Below are 17,683 nucleotides of genomic sequence, written 5' to 3' on the forward strand. Positions count from 1 at the left end.
CCGCAACGAGACCTGTTCAAGGTCAGTACGTTGAGAAGTGTCAACGCGACAACACGTTTCGTGAAAAATGTCAATCCAATCTCCCGCCAAATGCGAAATACGCGGCGTCATCCGTTATCTCGTTTGGAAGGAAAAACCTCCGTTTGAGGTTTATAATGAGGTTAAAACTGCATATGGTGATAAAGCTATGAATTGTACGAGTGTGTACAAGTGGTATCGCGAGTTTAAAAACGGTTCTCACCTCTTCACCTTCCACCAAAAAGTTCAAAACCACAATTTCAGCCAAGAAAATCGTAGCATCCGTGTTTTGGGACTGTCAAGGCATAATTTTGATTGAATATCTGCCTCAAATGGAGACCATCAACTCTGCAAGATACTGTGAGACCCTAAAAAAATTGCGGAAGGCGATTCATAACAAGAGGAGAGGCATGCTGACAAAGGGAGTCAGCCTGCTGCACGACAATGCCAGACCACACACGGCCAACGCCACGAAGGAACTGCTTGCTTCGTTTAAATGGGATATCCTGAACCACCCCGCGCATTCCCTTAACCTAGCACCTTCAGATTATTATTTCTTTACCTCCCTGAAGCTGTACATGGGTGGAAAAAGGTTTTCAACCGACGAGGAGGTAAAGGAGGAGGTGGAGAAGTGGACGAAGGGGTTGGCGGGAAACTTCTTCGAGGAAGCCATCAAAAATTTATACCCCGCTTCACCACCTGCATTGAGAGGAATGGCGACTATGTCTAAAAATAGCTTACATATGTACTACGGTAACCATGTAATTTTTTTGTTTCAATAAAAAGATTTGTAACCTACAAAAATTCAGTACACTTACTTTCTGGATACGCCTCGTATATACCAGTTTCTCACTTGTACAGTGAGTTTTGCGGACACTTTCACAAATCTTCTTTTTTGTCTGGTTACCGGATTGTACTCCCTGTCATTTTTATAAACATTCATATTATATTCTTGCATTTTTGGTTATAATTAAGTACCTTGTTATCTATTGTTACCTAATGATTCTGATGTTCTCTGTTTAGTTGGAGAGCGGTGGCAACTCTAGCGGCACCAGTCAGGAAGATCTGTTAGGATTGGACCAGCCGAGGAGTTCTGTATCCGACGAGGTCACCATCACCCCCGAGGAGCGGCTACTGATCGGGCGCTTCACGGTGCAGCCCGCCAAGGCCGGCGCGTTGCTTCACGCCATGCACAATGGAGGGGAGGGGGAAGGTGGGGACGACGTCTTCGGGGAGGCCGAGCCACTACTGGCCTCCAGGACCGGCAGTCGGAGGGTGTCGGATAGAGAAAGTTAGTACATCTATACATGGTGTCCCGAAACACGTAGTACAAACGGGAAAGAAAATCGACAAAAAAATATATTTTTGATCTGAACATTTCGATTTTTTTTTAACGTTTGGAGTCAGGTCTACTCTTTAACGCATTTTTAAAGACATTATACAGGTGATATTAACTCTATAGCAATAAAGATATAGAAAATATTTTATATATATGCCTCAATTTGGGAAGCAGGTATGGGTATCGTAGCCCCGGGAACCATTTATTGGATTACGAACACCCCTGCCATAGGTTACCCAAGTTGTTTGCTACGTTTGGTGACTTAGCAGGGGTGTCCGGGTTCATGGAGTGATGTTTATCTAGGTCTTGGCAGCGGATGCATCTGCCCACCTGTGTGGCGTGTCAGATCGGGAAACTGGTTGAGGGAGTCCTTTTGATCTCTCGAGCCGGACTCTAGACCCATCGTCTTGCACATTGTCTTCTCTCTCCTCACAGCATTCCTAGAGATGACATAGGATCTGAGGGAAATTGTTTTCCTGAGGGCCTTCTGTGTGGAGCGAATGTAAAAAAAAATACATAAAATGTTGATAAAATGCTCTCTGATACATCCATATTTTAGGAACATTATAAAAAATTTATAAAATTAAAAAATTAAAAATTTTATTTCCGTTTCCTAATGTTTTTTTATTTTAATTTTTATGTAATGTATTTTTGTAGACTAAGCTGTAAGTTGTAGACTACTCTTTTTTCCATTCTAATAAAAATATTATTTCTGGTACTTAGGGGCCGTTCAAGTATTACGTAAGCAGATTTATTACAATTATTTACCCCCTCTTCCCCCTTGTCACCAAAAGTAAGCAAAGCTCTTACCCCCCCCCTCCCATGCTTACGTAAAAATTGGAACCTATTTGCATTTTTCTGTTAATGCATTCTGTTTTTTTATTGATTCATAAGCAGCACTTCTAAAATAGACTAAGGATAGAGGACTTTAATGCACATAATATTCATTTAAACAAAATTTATTGACACGGTGGGAATCCCCCAATATGTATTCGGTTTTCAAACATAGACAATGTGTGGGTTACCAATGTGTAAAAAAAAATAACTACTGCTGAGCAGTGCTGACGTAATCACTATCTCGACCCCCCACCCCCCCATGTCATCAAAAATAAGCAAAGCAAAGACCCCCCTGCCCCCCTATAGTGCTCACATAATACTTGAATGGCCCCTTAACCACTGTTTTTACTCACAACATCATTAAATTTGTTTGATGGGTGGAAAAAGGGCATAGACACTATAGACAGCTATTTTAATTATCTTACTATACACGGTGTCTGGAAACTCGTAGTACAAGCGGGAAACTGGAGAATCTACACCACATGGGGAACCCAAAAAAACATAAAGTTTTTTGATTTGAGCATTTTCAAAAAAAAAAAAACCAAAAAAATATATTTTTCGGCTATTTTAGGGTTAAAGTTTTTTCTGGTGTTTAGGGTTGAATAACAGATGTTTTAACCCTGCAGAGCAGAAATATTTTATGATTACACCGGGTTAAATGGAGGGTGATTTCAAAATAATGCTTCAAATCCGAGTTTTTTCATTTGTTTTACTTTCAAATAGTTTTAATTAGTTGGGTATTTTGATCTTCAGTAATAATTTATAAGAATTTGATTAAAAAAAAAAAAAAAAAAAAAAAAAAAAATCAACTTCAAACTCGATTTACTCGATAACGAAAGCTCAAATAAAAATAAAAAATACTACAAAATCGACTCCAAATGTGATGTAGATTCACCAGTTTCCCGCTTGTACTACGAGTTTCCGGACACCCTGTATATATATAACAAATAGTTTGTAATACAAACAGATAGTTTGCCCATGTTTTATAATCATTTTCAATCACTGAACACAAAGAAAACTTTGAATGCGATTATCTCAGAATGCAAGTTTAGTGATAATGCCTCTTTTCCACCAAATGCTTCAATTTTGTTTATATGCATATATTTTTTCAGGCGACGGCAGATCCCGCCAGAGTAGCATTGGGACGCCCCCCCTCTCCAGCAGCCCCCGCCGCCCCCTCATCCCCGAAATCCCCGCCTTCAAGACCCGAAACACCCCCTCCCCCACCCCAAACCTACCGCAGGTAATTAACTTTATTTTTTCTTGTGGGACAGATAATAATACTATCTATAATAATAATCTATACCCAGATTTAGGAAATTAAATTAAAAGAATTTCTTAGACTATAAAAATATTACCATGTGTTATTTCGGCCACTGGCATTATACCTAGCTCTCTCATTCAAAATTTAGGCGTATTAGATCTGTCAAAGAATTTATACATAAAAATGCAAAAATCAGTCATTTTAAATACATGTAGGATTACGAAAGATTTTTTTGAATATTTTTATTGAGAGATCAGTAGGATTTATAGGTCCAATTAGGAGTTCTACCGAGCCGAACCCTCTGATATGAAAATATCTGGAGTGGGTGAATTATTTTCCCATTTGATCTTTGGTGATTTGACGTGTTGTTTTTGTATTATTTTGTATTTATTATGCTTATATAATGCACTTGTATAATGTGAATTGACTAGATTATCATTTGTGGAAAAGTGTGTGGAAGGGTTTAGTTTTTCCTGTTGGGAAGATTTAACCCGGACATAAAGTATTTTTTTATAAAATTTTTTTTTGTTCAAAATTTTGAGTCTCGGAAAGTCCTTTTGACCGTTTGCTTTTGAAATTTTGACACAATGTTGCATATGTTTTTATATTTATTATGTAGATGTAACCTGTGACAGGTAGAAACATGTTTTTGGAGAAAAACAGCGCCATCTGTTGGATGTAAAAGCAACACGCGCTATTTTTTCTCTATCTGCCCAGACAGACTGAGCAAGGAGCAATGCGGTGCGGGGTACATTAATATTAATATTTTTGTTTAATTAGCCAAGCAGTTCCAGTGGGGTTGAATCGGCTATTCCTGCTCGCAGCCCGCTGGTGGCTGAAATTCCTCCCTTCCGACCAAAGAAGTCTCCTTCTCCGGAAAGGCACTGGTCCCATGTAAGTTATACATATATATATATTTTTTTTTTAAATACATAACTTTGAATTTCGATTTTGTTTTATTGATTTAAAAAATAAAAGATTGAAATGTAATCTTGGAAGTTTAAATTAACCCACTTCCCGACATCCGATATAACTGAAACTCGGCAGATCGATTCGTCGTCGGTAACAATGCATTCTATTAACTTGCACACGCGTACCTAGACGCATTTTTCTGAAATTGGATTGACATTTTATTTAAGAATTTACTGCAGGTTATATACGAAATACATTTCGTTACTATCCAATTAGGACTTGGCTTAGATGTTAGCGGTGTTGAGTCCAGTCCCCGGGGAGGAAGGTTCAATCCTCAGTAAAACCAGAAACAAAAAAAAAATTCTTTGAAAATAGATGTATTAAAGTAAATCTTTTTTACCGGTTGATTTTTTGTTATAATTTACTCCACATGGGTGACCCTGAGGAAAATAACTTCCTCAGAGCCTATCTCATCTTTGGGGATGCTGTGTAGGGGGGTCTTTTTAAGTAAGTAAAATTCTGGAAAGAAAGGGTGTGTGGGAGAAAGGGGGTAGGAATCTGGGGGTCAGTGGTTCCAGGAGTGATGTATAGATCCATCCCTCCCTTTGCGTTGCTAGGTATTGGTGAAGAGAGTCCAACTGTAGAGGTCAACTAGGGCTCTATTCCTGAATCGTTGGTCGTCATTGCTATTCCCGAAATTGGTCGAAGGTACATACTTCGACGCCAAACGTCAAAAGTCATTCCACACAACAACTACTGGGTATAACCAGTAGAAACAGGGCAGCGAGTGGTAGGTTGTTGGCGTTTCTATGGAATTGGCTGTCAAAATCTAGTCTAGCTGTCAATTTTTGTTTTACCGCGCGGATTCCGCAAATGTAAAAGTGGGTGAAAATTTCCCACTTACTAAGTCTTTATCGGAGCTTACAAGCTCAATTAAGAGTTGCTTTTGGCAATTTGTAATATGTCCCGCAGCCATTTCTGTTTTGAATAACGAATAACTGTTGTCTGTTTGACAGTCACACCATAGAAATCCCAAAAACATCAGGAACATAGACAATATTCACAGGGGTGCCAATATAATCATCTCTTCTACCAACTTCGACCGTTCGACGCTCAAGAATACGTAAAATTGAAACATTCGAAAAAGTTAGTCGCGACGACTAGTAGTTTTTCACTCGAAGACGGCGCATACGAAAACGATTGATCGTTCAACTCCAGAATCGCAGGCCTGGCCTCTCCCGATCCGTCTTGCCACTTAGCTAGTGGGCAGATAAATCTGCCACTATGACTTGGACAAACCTCACTCCACGAATCCGGGCACCTTGCTAAGTCACAGAACATAGCTAACTACTTGGGGTGATCTATGGCAGAGGTGTTGGTTAACCACCGGAGCAAACAGAGATTTGTAATACGACACAATATGCTGTCAATGAAAATCAATAATAAAAAACGTAAGCCTTGTGAATGACGCTATCAAGTATTATAGAATGATACTCTTTATGACACAAATAGACAGGCAAATAACAAAACGCGACTTTCCTGTCCGTTGTGTCTCGCATCCCTGACTAAAAGATGTGTAATATACTTTGTGTCAATTCACATAATAGACGCTGTGCCATATAAATCTCCTCGAAGATGACAGTAATAGACAATATGTCATATCAAATCTCCCCTAAGACGACACCAATAGACAATATGTCATATCAAATCTCCTCTACAATAATATATCAACATACATATATGTAATAATATCAACAGACAAAGTAAAAGTGATGTACAAATTTTTTGTTAATGAAAGACAAACATTCCCAGATTACGAATAACTTGACAACAATTGAATTTCTTCTTTTATCATTATTAAAAGTGTAAATATTACTTGTAAAATGATGGACTTAAGCTACCAAACGGTTGAACCCACGATACCTGGGTGGGAACCCGACGTATTTGTTCACTCGGCTACTAATCGGTCTGATTACAGTCTCTCATACATTTGCAAACCGGGCTGGAATGGAGTTTTAAAAATATATATTATGTGACACCTTACAAGAGCGCCCCTGTCTGTACAGTGTAAAGGCAGGGGAGCTATGTCACCACCCAGTTGGGCAGCATTGTGAGATGGGTTAAAGTAGGGGCTGTAGGAAGGAATTTATTAATGGGGGTCTTGAAGAGGCCCGGATTATGTAAAGGAGGAAAAACAGATACCGGTAGATCGTTCCACATACGAGCCATCTTACACAAAAACCAGTCTAAGAAGCGGCCCGTTCTCGTGAAGCCAACCTCAACTGTGAACGGGTGTTCTGCTTGTGTACGTTGAGTTTCACACACGTGCACCAGTGCACAAAAGATCAACGCTGCTAGCTCCTTAGAGCAGGCTCCATTAAATTACCCGTAAAACATACTCATCATGCTTACATTGCGCCTGTACATAAGAGATGGCTATCAGTCTGTTAACAATAGATTGTCAATCAGATAGAACGCCCTCTTTTGCACATTTTTTACAGAATCAAGTGGGTTTATTAAGTATTTTGGGGCTCCAGTCTAGAGGTGGCTCCGAACATGTTTTTTAAATTTTTGCCTAGTTTTTTGGAAACCAGATTTGCTCTGGCTTCTATAAAGCTCCGATACTTAAAGTTAAATTATTTCACTGACTGTAAGGTGGGTATCACGTACCCACACAAAATTGTTACACCAACTGTAAGTTGGGTACCACATACCCACATAAATTTGTTAAACTAACTGCAAGGGGGGTATCACGTACCCACATAAAATGTATGTAACAGTTTGTAATAAAGTTTAATTATATTTTCCTGGATCTTCTGTTCTTATCAATATAATAAAACCATAATTTTAGATTGGATAAATATTTATGATTAGAGTTGAACCTTCATAGTTAATTACAAATTATTCCAATGAGTTATGTACAACAAATAGGAACTTTCGTTACATAACTCCACAAATTCACTTGCTTATTATTGAAGCACCTACGAAACAAAATGGCACGAAATACGTAAGCCAAATATGGGGTGGGGTGTTATATACCCGAGATGAGTTCTCACATGTGTATCTCCTATTTCCGTCGGTGCAAAACTAGCCATTGCATTTTAACCTCTCCCCGCACCCTTTCCTCTAGCTACAGAGACGCCAAGGCGCCCTAGTTTCGAGCACCATGATAAAAATATAAAATATTTTGTTTCGAAATGTCGGGGTATGCGATACCCGAACTTATTCACTTTGGGTTAATTTTTTTTTTCTTGCATAGGAGACAGAGCACCCCGGGGTGCACCTGACTGTGGGCCCAGGGGGTGCGGAGTGGATTCCCAGGCCCCTGAGGGCTGCTGCCCTGGCCGCTAAGGAGCCCCTGCATCGTTCTACTCACTGCATTCCACCGCTGCCCTCCTTGAAGCTGGAGAGAAAGGTGAAACATAACACATAGCTGATTTACTATCTGCTTAGTTGGAAATTCACTGATTCATGCTGATGAAGGACCATTAATTCCCTAAAATAATAGAATATTTTTTAGTAATTATAATAATAACTTTGTTTATAACCACGAATTTATTTAATTTATTACAACCGACTGGTTTTACTCAACACAACTATCATCAGGGTATAAATTAAAGCCTGGTGATGCTTGTGTTAAGCGAAACCTATTGCTCATAGTAAATTTGTGGTAATAAAAAAAGTTATAGGTCATTGAGTTGACATCGCATTTTGTCCCACCCAGGCGTAGTGTGTTCAATTCCTCGGCTGGCTAAGTCCTCTATCACAACACAAGCAACATTTTCCGCTTACTGTGGTGGTAGTAGGAGATTTTCAAACATTGTCAGGTTATTCGTAACCCAAGAATGTTTGTCTTTCTTTTTAAAAATTTTTAAAATTAAATTTCATTAATGTGTCAAACCAGAAAGTGACTACTTAATACCAAAATAAAATAAAATCTTATTTAACCTCAATAATGTCAGAGCAGAAAATCCTCAAAATTCCCCTGACTTTCCGCTGAGAGTTTTGGGGATCTCTAAGAACGGGTTATTTCACAGAACAATTCATCAAAATTCAAAGTTGTTTTTCAAGTTCTGTGAAGGTTTTTTTCAAGTTCTTTTATTATATAATTATTGGCTGGTTGTTTCTCAAAACTGAAATAGTAAAAGGATGTGGATAGATCCTTCATACATAGAACTTGATGAATTGTTCAAATTCTGATAAACAACCCGTCCTTGATCAATCAACAGTTGTTATACATTAGCATCTAGATTTAGTATTATTTTAGATTATGCGTGTCAATAATAATGATCTCTATATTTATAATTAATAATAGAAAAACCATCAAAATATACCTTTATTATTTATTTACAGGAAATATCTGCAGCAAGTGGTGTGACTGGCTCTGATCCGGAACTACTGGGGGCTCGGAGTGTAACACCCACCAGCACCCCGCACCCCCACCCTCCCGCCCCACACTCTTCCCCACCCACCGCCCCTGCCTCCGAGAATGTCACCTCCGCCTCCTCTGGAGAGGAGGATAAGCCTAAAGGTTGGTCAATGTGTTTCATTGCAGTGTGATAGCTAAAGGTTGATGGAAGTATTTCACTGCAGCGTGATAGCTAAACGTTAGTGGAATTATTTTCATTGCAGTGTGAAAGTGAAATAGCTAAAGGTGGGTGGAAGTATTTCATTGCAGCGTGATAGCTAAACGTTAGTGGAATTATTTTCATTGCAGTGTGAAAGTGAAATAGCTAAAGGTAGGTGGAAGTATTTCATTGCAGCGTGATAGCTAAACGTTAGTGGAATTATTTTCATTGCAGTGTGAAAGTGAAATAGCTAAAGGTGGGTGGAAGTATTTCATTGCAGCGTGATAGCTAAACGTTAGTGGAATTATTTTCATTGCAGTGTGAAAGTGAAATAGCTAAAGGTAGGTGGAAGTATTTCACTGCAGCGTGATAGCTAAACGTTAGTGGAATTATTTTCATTGCAGTGTGAAAGTGAAATAGCTAAAGGTGGGTGGAAGTATTTCATTGCAGCGTGATAGCTAAACGTTAGTGGAATTATTTTCATTGCAGTGTGAAAGTGAAATAGCTAAAGGTAGGTGGAAGTATTTCACTGCAGCGTGATAGCTAAACGTTAGTGGAATTATTTTCATTGCAGTGTGAAAGTGAAATAGCTAAAGGTGGGTGGAAGTATTTCATTGCAGCGTGATAGCTAAACGTTAGTGGAATTATTTTCATTGCAGTGTGAAAGTGAAATAGCTAAAGGTAGGTGGAAGTATTTCATTGCAGCGTGATAGCTAAACGTTAGTGGAATTATTTTCATTGCAGTGTGAAAGTGAAATAGCTAAAGGTAGGTGGAAGTATTTCATTGCAGCGTGATAGCTAAACGTTAGTGGAATTATTTTCATTGCAGTGTCATAGCTAAGGGTTGGTGGTAGGGTTGGGTGACAACAGTGAGAGACGAATGAAAGAGGTTATAGTATTGCAGTGGCTTTATAGAAGTAGCGAATGTAGTTGTAGTTTGTTGCTGACAGTGAATTACTCCGTCGCTTCAGTGGAATGATTGGTGGCGAATCCTCCAGACCAATGCTCGACACCAAAGCGCAGATGAATGGTAGTGAAGTGTGGTCATGGTGATGAAGGCAGTAGCTCGACGCGCTGCGAGCGGAGACCAGACTCAGTGGTAATGTTCATTACTGGTGGTGAAGACCATGGGTCTTCCGGATGCTCCAGTATGATGAAAGAGCCGGAAATGCTGTGGATCTCAATGGTAGATGATGTGAGCGCGAAGGCCTCGCGGCGCAGGCGGCACAGGTCGGTGAAGCGTCTCCAGGCCTAGGCGCAACTGTTAGCTCCCGCGATGTACAGAGTAATATAATGAACTATGTTGTAATTACAGAAAAGAAAAAGCAAAGTCCGGCCACGGCAGCCCTGGTGAAGCGGGCTCGCTCTGTGGCAATCTTCTCCTTGCGTCTCAGGAAGGCCCGAGAGGCTGCGGCAGCCAAGGCAGAGAATGCTCCTCCACCACCAAAGGTAATATACTAACCTAACCTCATTTAACGAAACTTAACCTAACCTCACTTTATCTAATTTAAACCTGTATTACCTGATAACGAACGATGATTGTTATGAATTGGAAATTACTTTATTAATCACAAATATGTGAATTGTTTCAGGCCCTACCACCCCCCATATACGGCGGGGAACTGAACCTCATTCCACTGGAACAATTGATTCACGTGGAGGATGTGATGCCACGATCATCTTCTTGAATCAGCTCCACTTTATTTCACTTTTTCCAATGGTCATATTAAATACCTACCGTTATTTTCATCAATAAGTTAATTTTTTGTATTTTTTTATCTTTGTTTCACAATGCTCATGTGTTTTTCTTCTAAGAAGCATATTATGGCGGTAAAACTGAGCCTAACCTAACTTTGTTTTTAATATTAATGCATTTATGTTTATTTTTAAATTTTAAAAATAATTGGGCAATAATTATGTAAATTTTAATGTTTAGAAATTTTATGTGCGTAGGTCGATTGATTATTTGATAGTTATTGTTAGATAAATGCAATAGTTGACATTATCATAGTATATGTATTGATTATTAATTTTGTATAGCTTTTTTTAGACAAGTTTTAGAAGCGTTTTTGTATATTTATATGTAGATGTGACACTTTCAGGTAGTTGCTCCAAGGTATCCTAACCTAATCCTTTTCAATAATATGTATTCATTGAGTTATGCATCAACAGTTCAACCACTAATACTTAGGCCTTAGACTGTTCGTGCTTAACTATGTAACATTATTATATTAATTTGTGAGAACACAGTTTTCATAACATTTAAAAGTCTTATTTTTATTCTTAATATTTCTACTTCTTAGTGTTGTGATCTTAACATTCCATTTAGTACTACATAATACAATATTATATTAAATTCCTCTCATACTAAATGTTCCCTTGCAACTATCATTCTAGCTAAAACTTAGGCGCGCGAACCAAATTACTACTACTTATTTTCTTCGATCTGTATGTCACATTTATTTAAGAACGTACTCTATTTTATCAGCTTTGGTATGTATTTTCTTTGATCTTCATGTCATGGTTATTTAAAATCATACTATACTTTTTAATGATTTTCGTTGATCTATACGTCGTATTTATTTTATCAGCTTTAGTGTGTATTTTCTTTGATCTGTTTATAACTATATAAACATATTTTATTTTATCAGCTTTAGTGTGGATTTTCTTTTGATCTGTATATCATGGTTATTTAAAAATGTATTTTATCTTTTTAGCTTTAGTATGTATTTTCCATGATCAGTACATCATTGTTATTTAATAATGTTTATTTTCAGCTTTAAAACATATTTTCTTCAATGCTTACATCATTTTTGTTTAAGAATGTATTTTATTTTATAGCTTTAGTATGTAATTTCTTCGATCTGTGCGTCATATTTATTTTAGAATGTATTTTATTAGCTTGTTCTGAACATGAGGTGGGACATAGACCTGGTCTTCATGTATACCATTTGAGTACTCAACATGAGGTGGCACATAAACCTGGTCTTCATGTATACTATTTGAGTACTCAACATGAGGTGGGACATAGACCTGGTCTTCATGTATACTATTTGAGTACTCAACATGAGGTGGCACATAAACCTGGTCTTCATGTATACTATTTGAGTACTCAACATGAGGTGGGACATAGACCTGGTCTTCATGTATATCATTTGAGTACTAAACATGAGGTGGAACATAAACCTGGTCTTCATGTATACCATTTGAGTACGCAAACTTTGCAAATCCAATATTATTTAACGCCTAATACATAATTTTTTCTAAATCATAGAATATTTTGTATACATTGCTACATCATTAGCAAACTTTAATCGAATTTCTGATCTTCCAATATACATTCCATTAATCCTAATAATATAAATAGTACTCCTCAAGTTGTGGCCTATTAGCTAATATTTATTTATTAAACTAACTAACTAACCATCACGCCGTTTCCCCGAAGGGGTAGGCAGAGAGGACGGACCGCCAAACAACTCGGTCTTGGCACACACTCCTTGCCTCATTCACATTCATACATCGTCTCATACATACTCTTCTATTATTCTGACTCGGCCCGACTCAAGTATCTCATTCACTTGGTCGTGCCATGTCTTCCTCAAGCGTTCCCGACTTCTGCTACCATTCGCTTTTGCATCATATATCCTCCTTACACTCCTATCTTCGCTCATTCGCTCTACATGCCCAAACCATCTAAGCGTCCCTTTCTTAATCTTACTCATTACGCTTACATCAGCCCTGCACTCTTTGCGGATCTCCACATTCCTCTCACGATCAAACATGGTTTTACCACACATACGCCTCAGGGATCTCATTTCAACAGCATTCAATCTACTTTCATCCTTTCTTTGCCAGTTCCATGCCTCACTTCCATACATCAGGGTAGGTACCAGCACTCCGTTGGGGACTGCTAACTTCAATTGTTCAATTTCAACTACTAACGTCAATATTTATTAAATCTTTCACTAAATATGAATCATTTTACAGCAATTCCAGGTTGTGTCATTTGAACGTTACATTTGATAGGTCTTTGTGAACCGCTGATTCTTGGCTCTTTTTAGCTTTTGATCAGACGTCAAGCATTATCCCCATGCTATTATCCTTGATGGCCAATCAAATGTCGATCAGACGATGAAACGGGAAACAGGAAAAGTAAGAAAATGACAAAAATTCAAAATTGCACTAATTATTGTCAAACAAATGATGGAGATTTGAACAACCTAACCTAACGTCACAAGTGAAAATTAAAATGGAATTAGGAATTATTTAGCTGACAATACTGTATATGCACGGCTTATGGAATTAAAAATGCTTTGTCAATTATTTATTATGTACTAACAATTTACATTAAAATTCTCAGTTTTGTTTTCTTCTGCATCCTTTTAGAAATGTTATAATTTTGGCAAAATACATTTAGTAATTTTTAAATTTGATATTTACAAACTTTTGTAATTTCTTTAATCATTTTCACTGCTTGTTGTCCAACCTTCACTTGTACTACCATAATCAATATGGTTTCCATAAAACTTTGTATACAAATCATAACGATGGGGAGAGCTTAATTAATAAATTGTTAAGTTTGCCATATTATGTCAAGAGTGTAATCATTGATGTTTAAAGATATATTTTTCTAGCAAAGTAATTGTAATTGTTAGTTATGTATTTATTTAAAATACTTTGAAGTGTAAATTAATAATTAGCTATTTAATATTGCAAACTGGGAAGAAGGTAATTAGTTACCTTAAAAAAATTGTAATTTTCATAAAAATAATACTTGTTTTTTTGCTTTGTTTTTTATTTGTTTTCAAAAATATTATTTTCTGATAAATTCTGAAAATTCAAAAAAGTGAAAATAACAATAAAATTATTTAATGTGAACGTAATCTGACATTTTACGCTTTTGAATATATTCCACAATTAACAGATTTAGGTTGAGTTGCTTCAACCTCTGTCACATTTGATTGGCGATTAAATGGATGATTAGTGCCTTTTTTGATGTTTAAACAGTTCCGGTTAGACGCAGATTTTCACACTGTTTCAGCTTTTCTCGATTTTATCATCATACAAATGTGACAAGGTTTAAAACATCCCTATCTTAGCTTTTTTCACAACTTTATTTCATCAGAACATAATTTCTGTTCACTAAAATTATTAGTTTTATAAAATTGTCTATAAGTAGCTAGAGAAAAATTTGCTGTGTTTTATTGTTTAGAAAAAAATAGTGCTTTGTCTGTTGCTTTTGTAAAATGTGTTATAATCAAACAGAATAGCTAATAGTCTACAAAGGGAAACATTTAGAGAGTGTTTCTACTACTAATTCTAATTTACAATAGTTACATGTATAATAAAATAAATTCTGTAAGTAATAAAAACTAGTCTGCTAGGTTCAAAATACACATAAACATAGTAGTTTAAATAGTTTACTAGTCAGTTTGTTATTATTATGATCAGACGGAGTTAAGTATTGAGTCGCAAATTATGCATGAAAGCATCGAGTGTCTAAGCACCAATAATTATTGTTAAGAACCATCAAGAATCTATGCGTCAATTATTCTTAAGAAACATCAAAAGTTGACGAATCAATTATTATTTAGAAGCATCAACCAATTATTGGTTGATAAATGTCAAGTGTCTTAGAATCAATTATCCTCAAGCGACATAAATACGAAGATATCGAACAATCGCTGATAAGTATCAAGAGTCTAAACATCAATAAATGATCCTTAAGATGTATCGAGCGTCTACGAATCAATGATTCTGAGAAGAGTCTAAAAATATCTTATTCTAGATCGGTGTCAGAAGTATAATCTGTATATCTTCTTATATAAGTATAATATAAGAATCCATAATGCTGTCAAGCATCACTATTCTAAGAATCAATTATTTTTCAGATACGTAATCATGAGTTTTAGTGTCAATAAATTGTTAATGATAAGCCTCGACCTTCTAAGAACCAATTATTTACGATGAGAATAATGATAATTAAAAGTTGATCCAAATATCCTTAAGTCCTTGAGCCTGTTCACGAAACTCACTTAAATTACTATGTATATTATTTCTTTGTGTTCTTTTAGATTGAACCTTATTTCCTCACGTATTATCAATATTGTGTGTTTAATGACATCAATTCATCGAAACCATAGACATATGAATATTAGTAGACCTGCCCTAAGTGATTAAAAGCGTATTATTCCCCACTCCCCATACCGGTTCCATTGGAGCCGGCTGGGCTCGCGTATGGCTTCCCGTGAATCTTGAGAATGTGACGTCATCATTCTTGTTCGAACTAGCGTCGAGCTATGGTCGAGGCATTTTATGAAATAACACGGCAAAATAGTGGCTTGTGATATGAAAACTTGTAAAAATAGATGTGAAAAAGAGAATAAACCCAATTGTCGTATTACATTCCATATGTAAGCATCATTTTAAGCTTATTCACGTCGTATAATATGAATCAGTTGTAGAAACATATACTATCACATCGAGCCAACATTGGTCGAATGTAGCGATTCTCAAGTGTGCGCATCGTTGTTACTGGGAAGTAAATTATGAACACTTATCAAAGTGTCTTAACTAAATACGTAAACAAAATATTCGACTCTGAAAATAGAAGAAATTTTTTTTTGCCGAATTTGGACTTCGCAAATTTGTTCATAACGTGGCGAGTAATTTGCGCTCCCATGTAAAAATGTCTATTCATTCAAAAGCAGATTTTACTTTTAAGAACTAAATGGTGATATTATAATGCGAGATGCCTATATACTGTCAGATTGATTTATTGACGAATCACAGTCAGCTTTACCCCTTTCGTTCTTTAACAGTTTATTTTACCCCTCACCTTTAATTTCTAGTCTATATTTTCATATGTCTGTGATCGAAACGAATTCCTTTACACTAAAAATGTAAAAATAAAATATTGAGGAAAATCTACTAAAAAAGTGCCTGCTTTATTTTGGTTGTAATTATTCTCCTAAATTTTCTCCACGTGCTTTATTTCGATACTTAACTTCGTCTGCATTTACCCGTGGTTTTAAAACAGTATTTACAGCGCTCCAAATAAACCTGTTAGTCATAAGTGCAGCCTAGAATTTTAGATAATAGATAAGTGGTAAAAATAATTTTAATAATTTTCAGTCTTAATGTTGTTATATAGATTATGAGTGCTTTATTCATTGTCATTTTACTGTACTCATGCTCTGATTGACATTGGCCTGCACTATAATGTCATGTGTTTAAACGCTAAAGGTTATTTTACCGCCACCATTTAAATACTGGAATCTTTCACTAATCGGTCAATTGTTTTAGCAAACTGCGCTGGTGGTAGTTGAGAATATAGCTCAGTGATTAAGAGCAGTTGCCCTATTAACGAAAGATCCCAACCCATCGCCTTGTAATCTTACGTCCGTCACTCCTGGACACACTTTCCTTAAAAGACCCTCTACGCAGCATCCTCAAAGAGGATACAAAAAAAAATTCAGCGCCTCCTGTGTGAAATTAATGTTAAAAAATCAGTATATATTTCCCTAACCACATTTTATACGCATCTTTAATAGGCAAAGATTGTAGAAATTACACTTCGTTTCTACTTAATCATATTGGGATAAATGGTAAAAGATGCATTTTAATTCCATTTTTATTGAATCAAAGTTCTAAATTTACCTTATAAAATGATACCTTTATTGCCATTTTGTATGGGGCGACACTTGCCTCGTTTCAATCTAAATACGCATAAATTACTTAACTAACCCAAACTAAGAACCTATTAATGTTGTACAGTTAAATATCTGTTTCTTGTAGTAATTGTTGAAACAAAGTGTAATTTCCATAATCTGTTCCTAAAAATGCGGCAGTTCAAGAAATAATTACCAAAAAAATTTATTCTGAAATTTTTTTTTGTATTTTATTTTAAATCATTTCTAATGTAAAAATGGTTTCTACTGTTTCGTTAATTGAACATTTATTTATAGATGGATCCTTTGAAATTCAAAGCATTTGAAATTAAATTTACATTTTGTCAAAAACTTTGCCTTATTACCTTGCCTGAAATTTTAAGCTAACGCCACGCACGATACTCGATCCATCGAAATAAAATGCTTTAAAAATGTGATCTCTTTTCCTACGTCAAGAATTTTCGTAAAATTAATTTGCTGCTGGAATTTGTGGCATTTGAAAATTTGAAAAACATTCCTTGATTCTTAAGCCTACTGCCATTACGAAAATAATTACTGCTTATAATGCAAAAATAATTAGTTCTTGCCTTAATGCATTAATAAGCTCTAATAATTAGGCATCCCAACTGGCAATTTACAGTATAGTTAGTTTTTACTATAAGTGACTTAAACAAATTTCTGCGAACGGAAAAGAATCAAAATTAAATGACTTAAAAACTTTGTTCTTTTGAACCAAAATGTCAGCGTGAAAAGAACAGATTTTTTTTTAGCAGTTTTAATTCTCATCCATAAAAGTCATCAACAGCCGTCCTTTTCCAACTTGTTGGAAGAATTATATTTTTGAATACATCTATAAAGCAACACTACGACTGAATGCCAAGCCTATCACTTTATCATACTCCAATATGACTACTGTAATCTTTAGCATAAATAATAATTTTTATTTTAGTAGTGCTAAGTCTTGCAGAGGTATAGCAAAAAAATATTTGAATGAAAAAATACCTACCTCATCACATTATTTAAAAACACACAAAAATTCATGTTTCTGACAACTTTTAAATTATAGTATAACCTC

At 36.1% G+C, this 17,683-nt stretch overlaps 1 protein-coding gene across 1 annotated transcript in view; it reads left to right on the forward strand.

The window, feature by feature from the left end:
* Positions 1–17,250, forward strand: part of wwk (anoctamin 8 white walker) — a 56,817-nt gene extending 39,567 nt beyond the window's left edge. Inside the window, exons 19-25 of the mRNA XM_089646599.1 lie at positions 1,042–1,309; positions 3,307–3,437; positions 4,239–4,352; positions 7,630–7,785; positions 8,724–8,901; positions 10,254–10,387; positions 10,531–17,250. Of these exons, the coding sequence (XP_089502725.1) occupies positions 1,042–1,309; positions 3,307–3,437; positions 4,239–4,352; positions 7,630–7,785; positions 8,724–8,901; positions 10,254–10,387; positions 10,531–10,626 (1,077 nt within the window). The 3' untranslated portion in view covers positions 10,627–17,250. The remainder of the gene's footprint in view (positions 1–1,041; positions 1,310–3,306; positions 3,438–4,238; positions 4,353–7,629; positions 7,786–8,723; positions 8,902–10,253; positions 10,388–10,530) is intronic.
* The last annotated feature ends 433 nt before the right edge of the window (positions 17,251–17,683 follow it).

Source organism: Hesperophylax consimilis, chromosome 24 (genome assembly GCF_061612785.1).
Source record: "Hesperophylax consimilis isolate HC1 chromosome 24, BYU_Hcon_1.0, whole genome shotgun sequence".
Taxonomy (NCBI): Eukaryota; Metazoa; Arthropoda; class Insecta; order Trichoptera; family Limnephilidae; genus Hesperophylax; species Hesperophylax consimilis.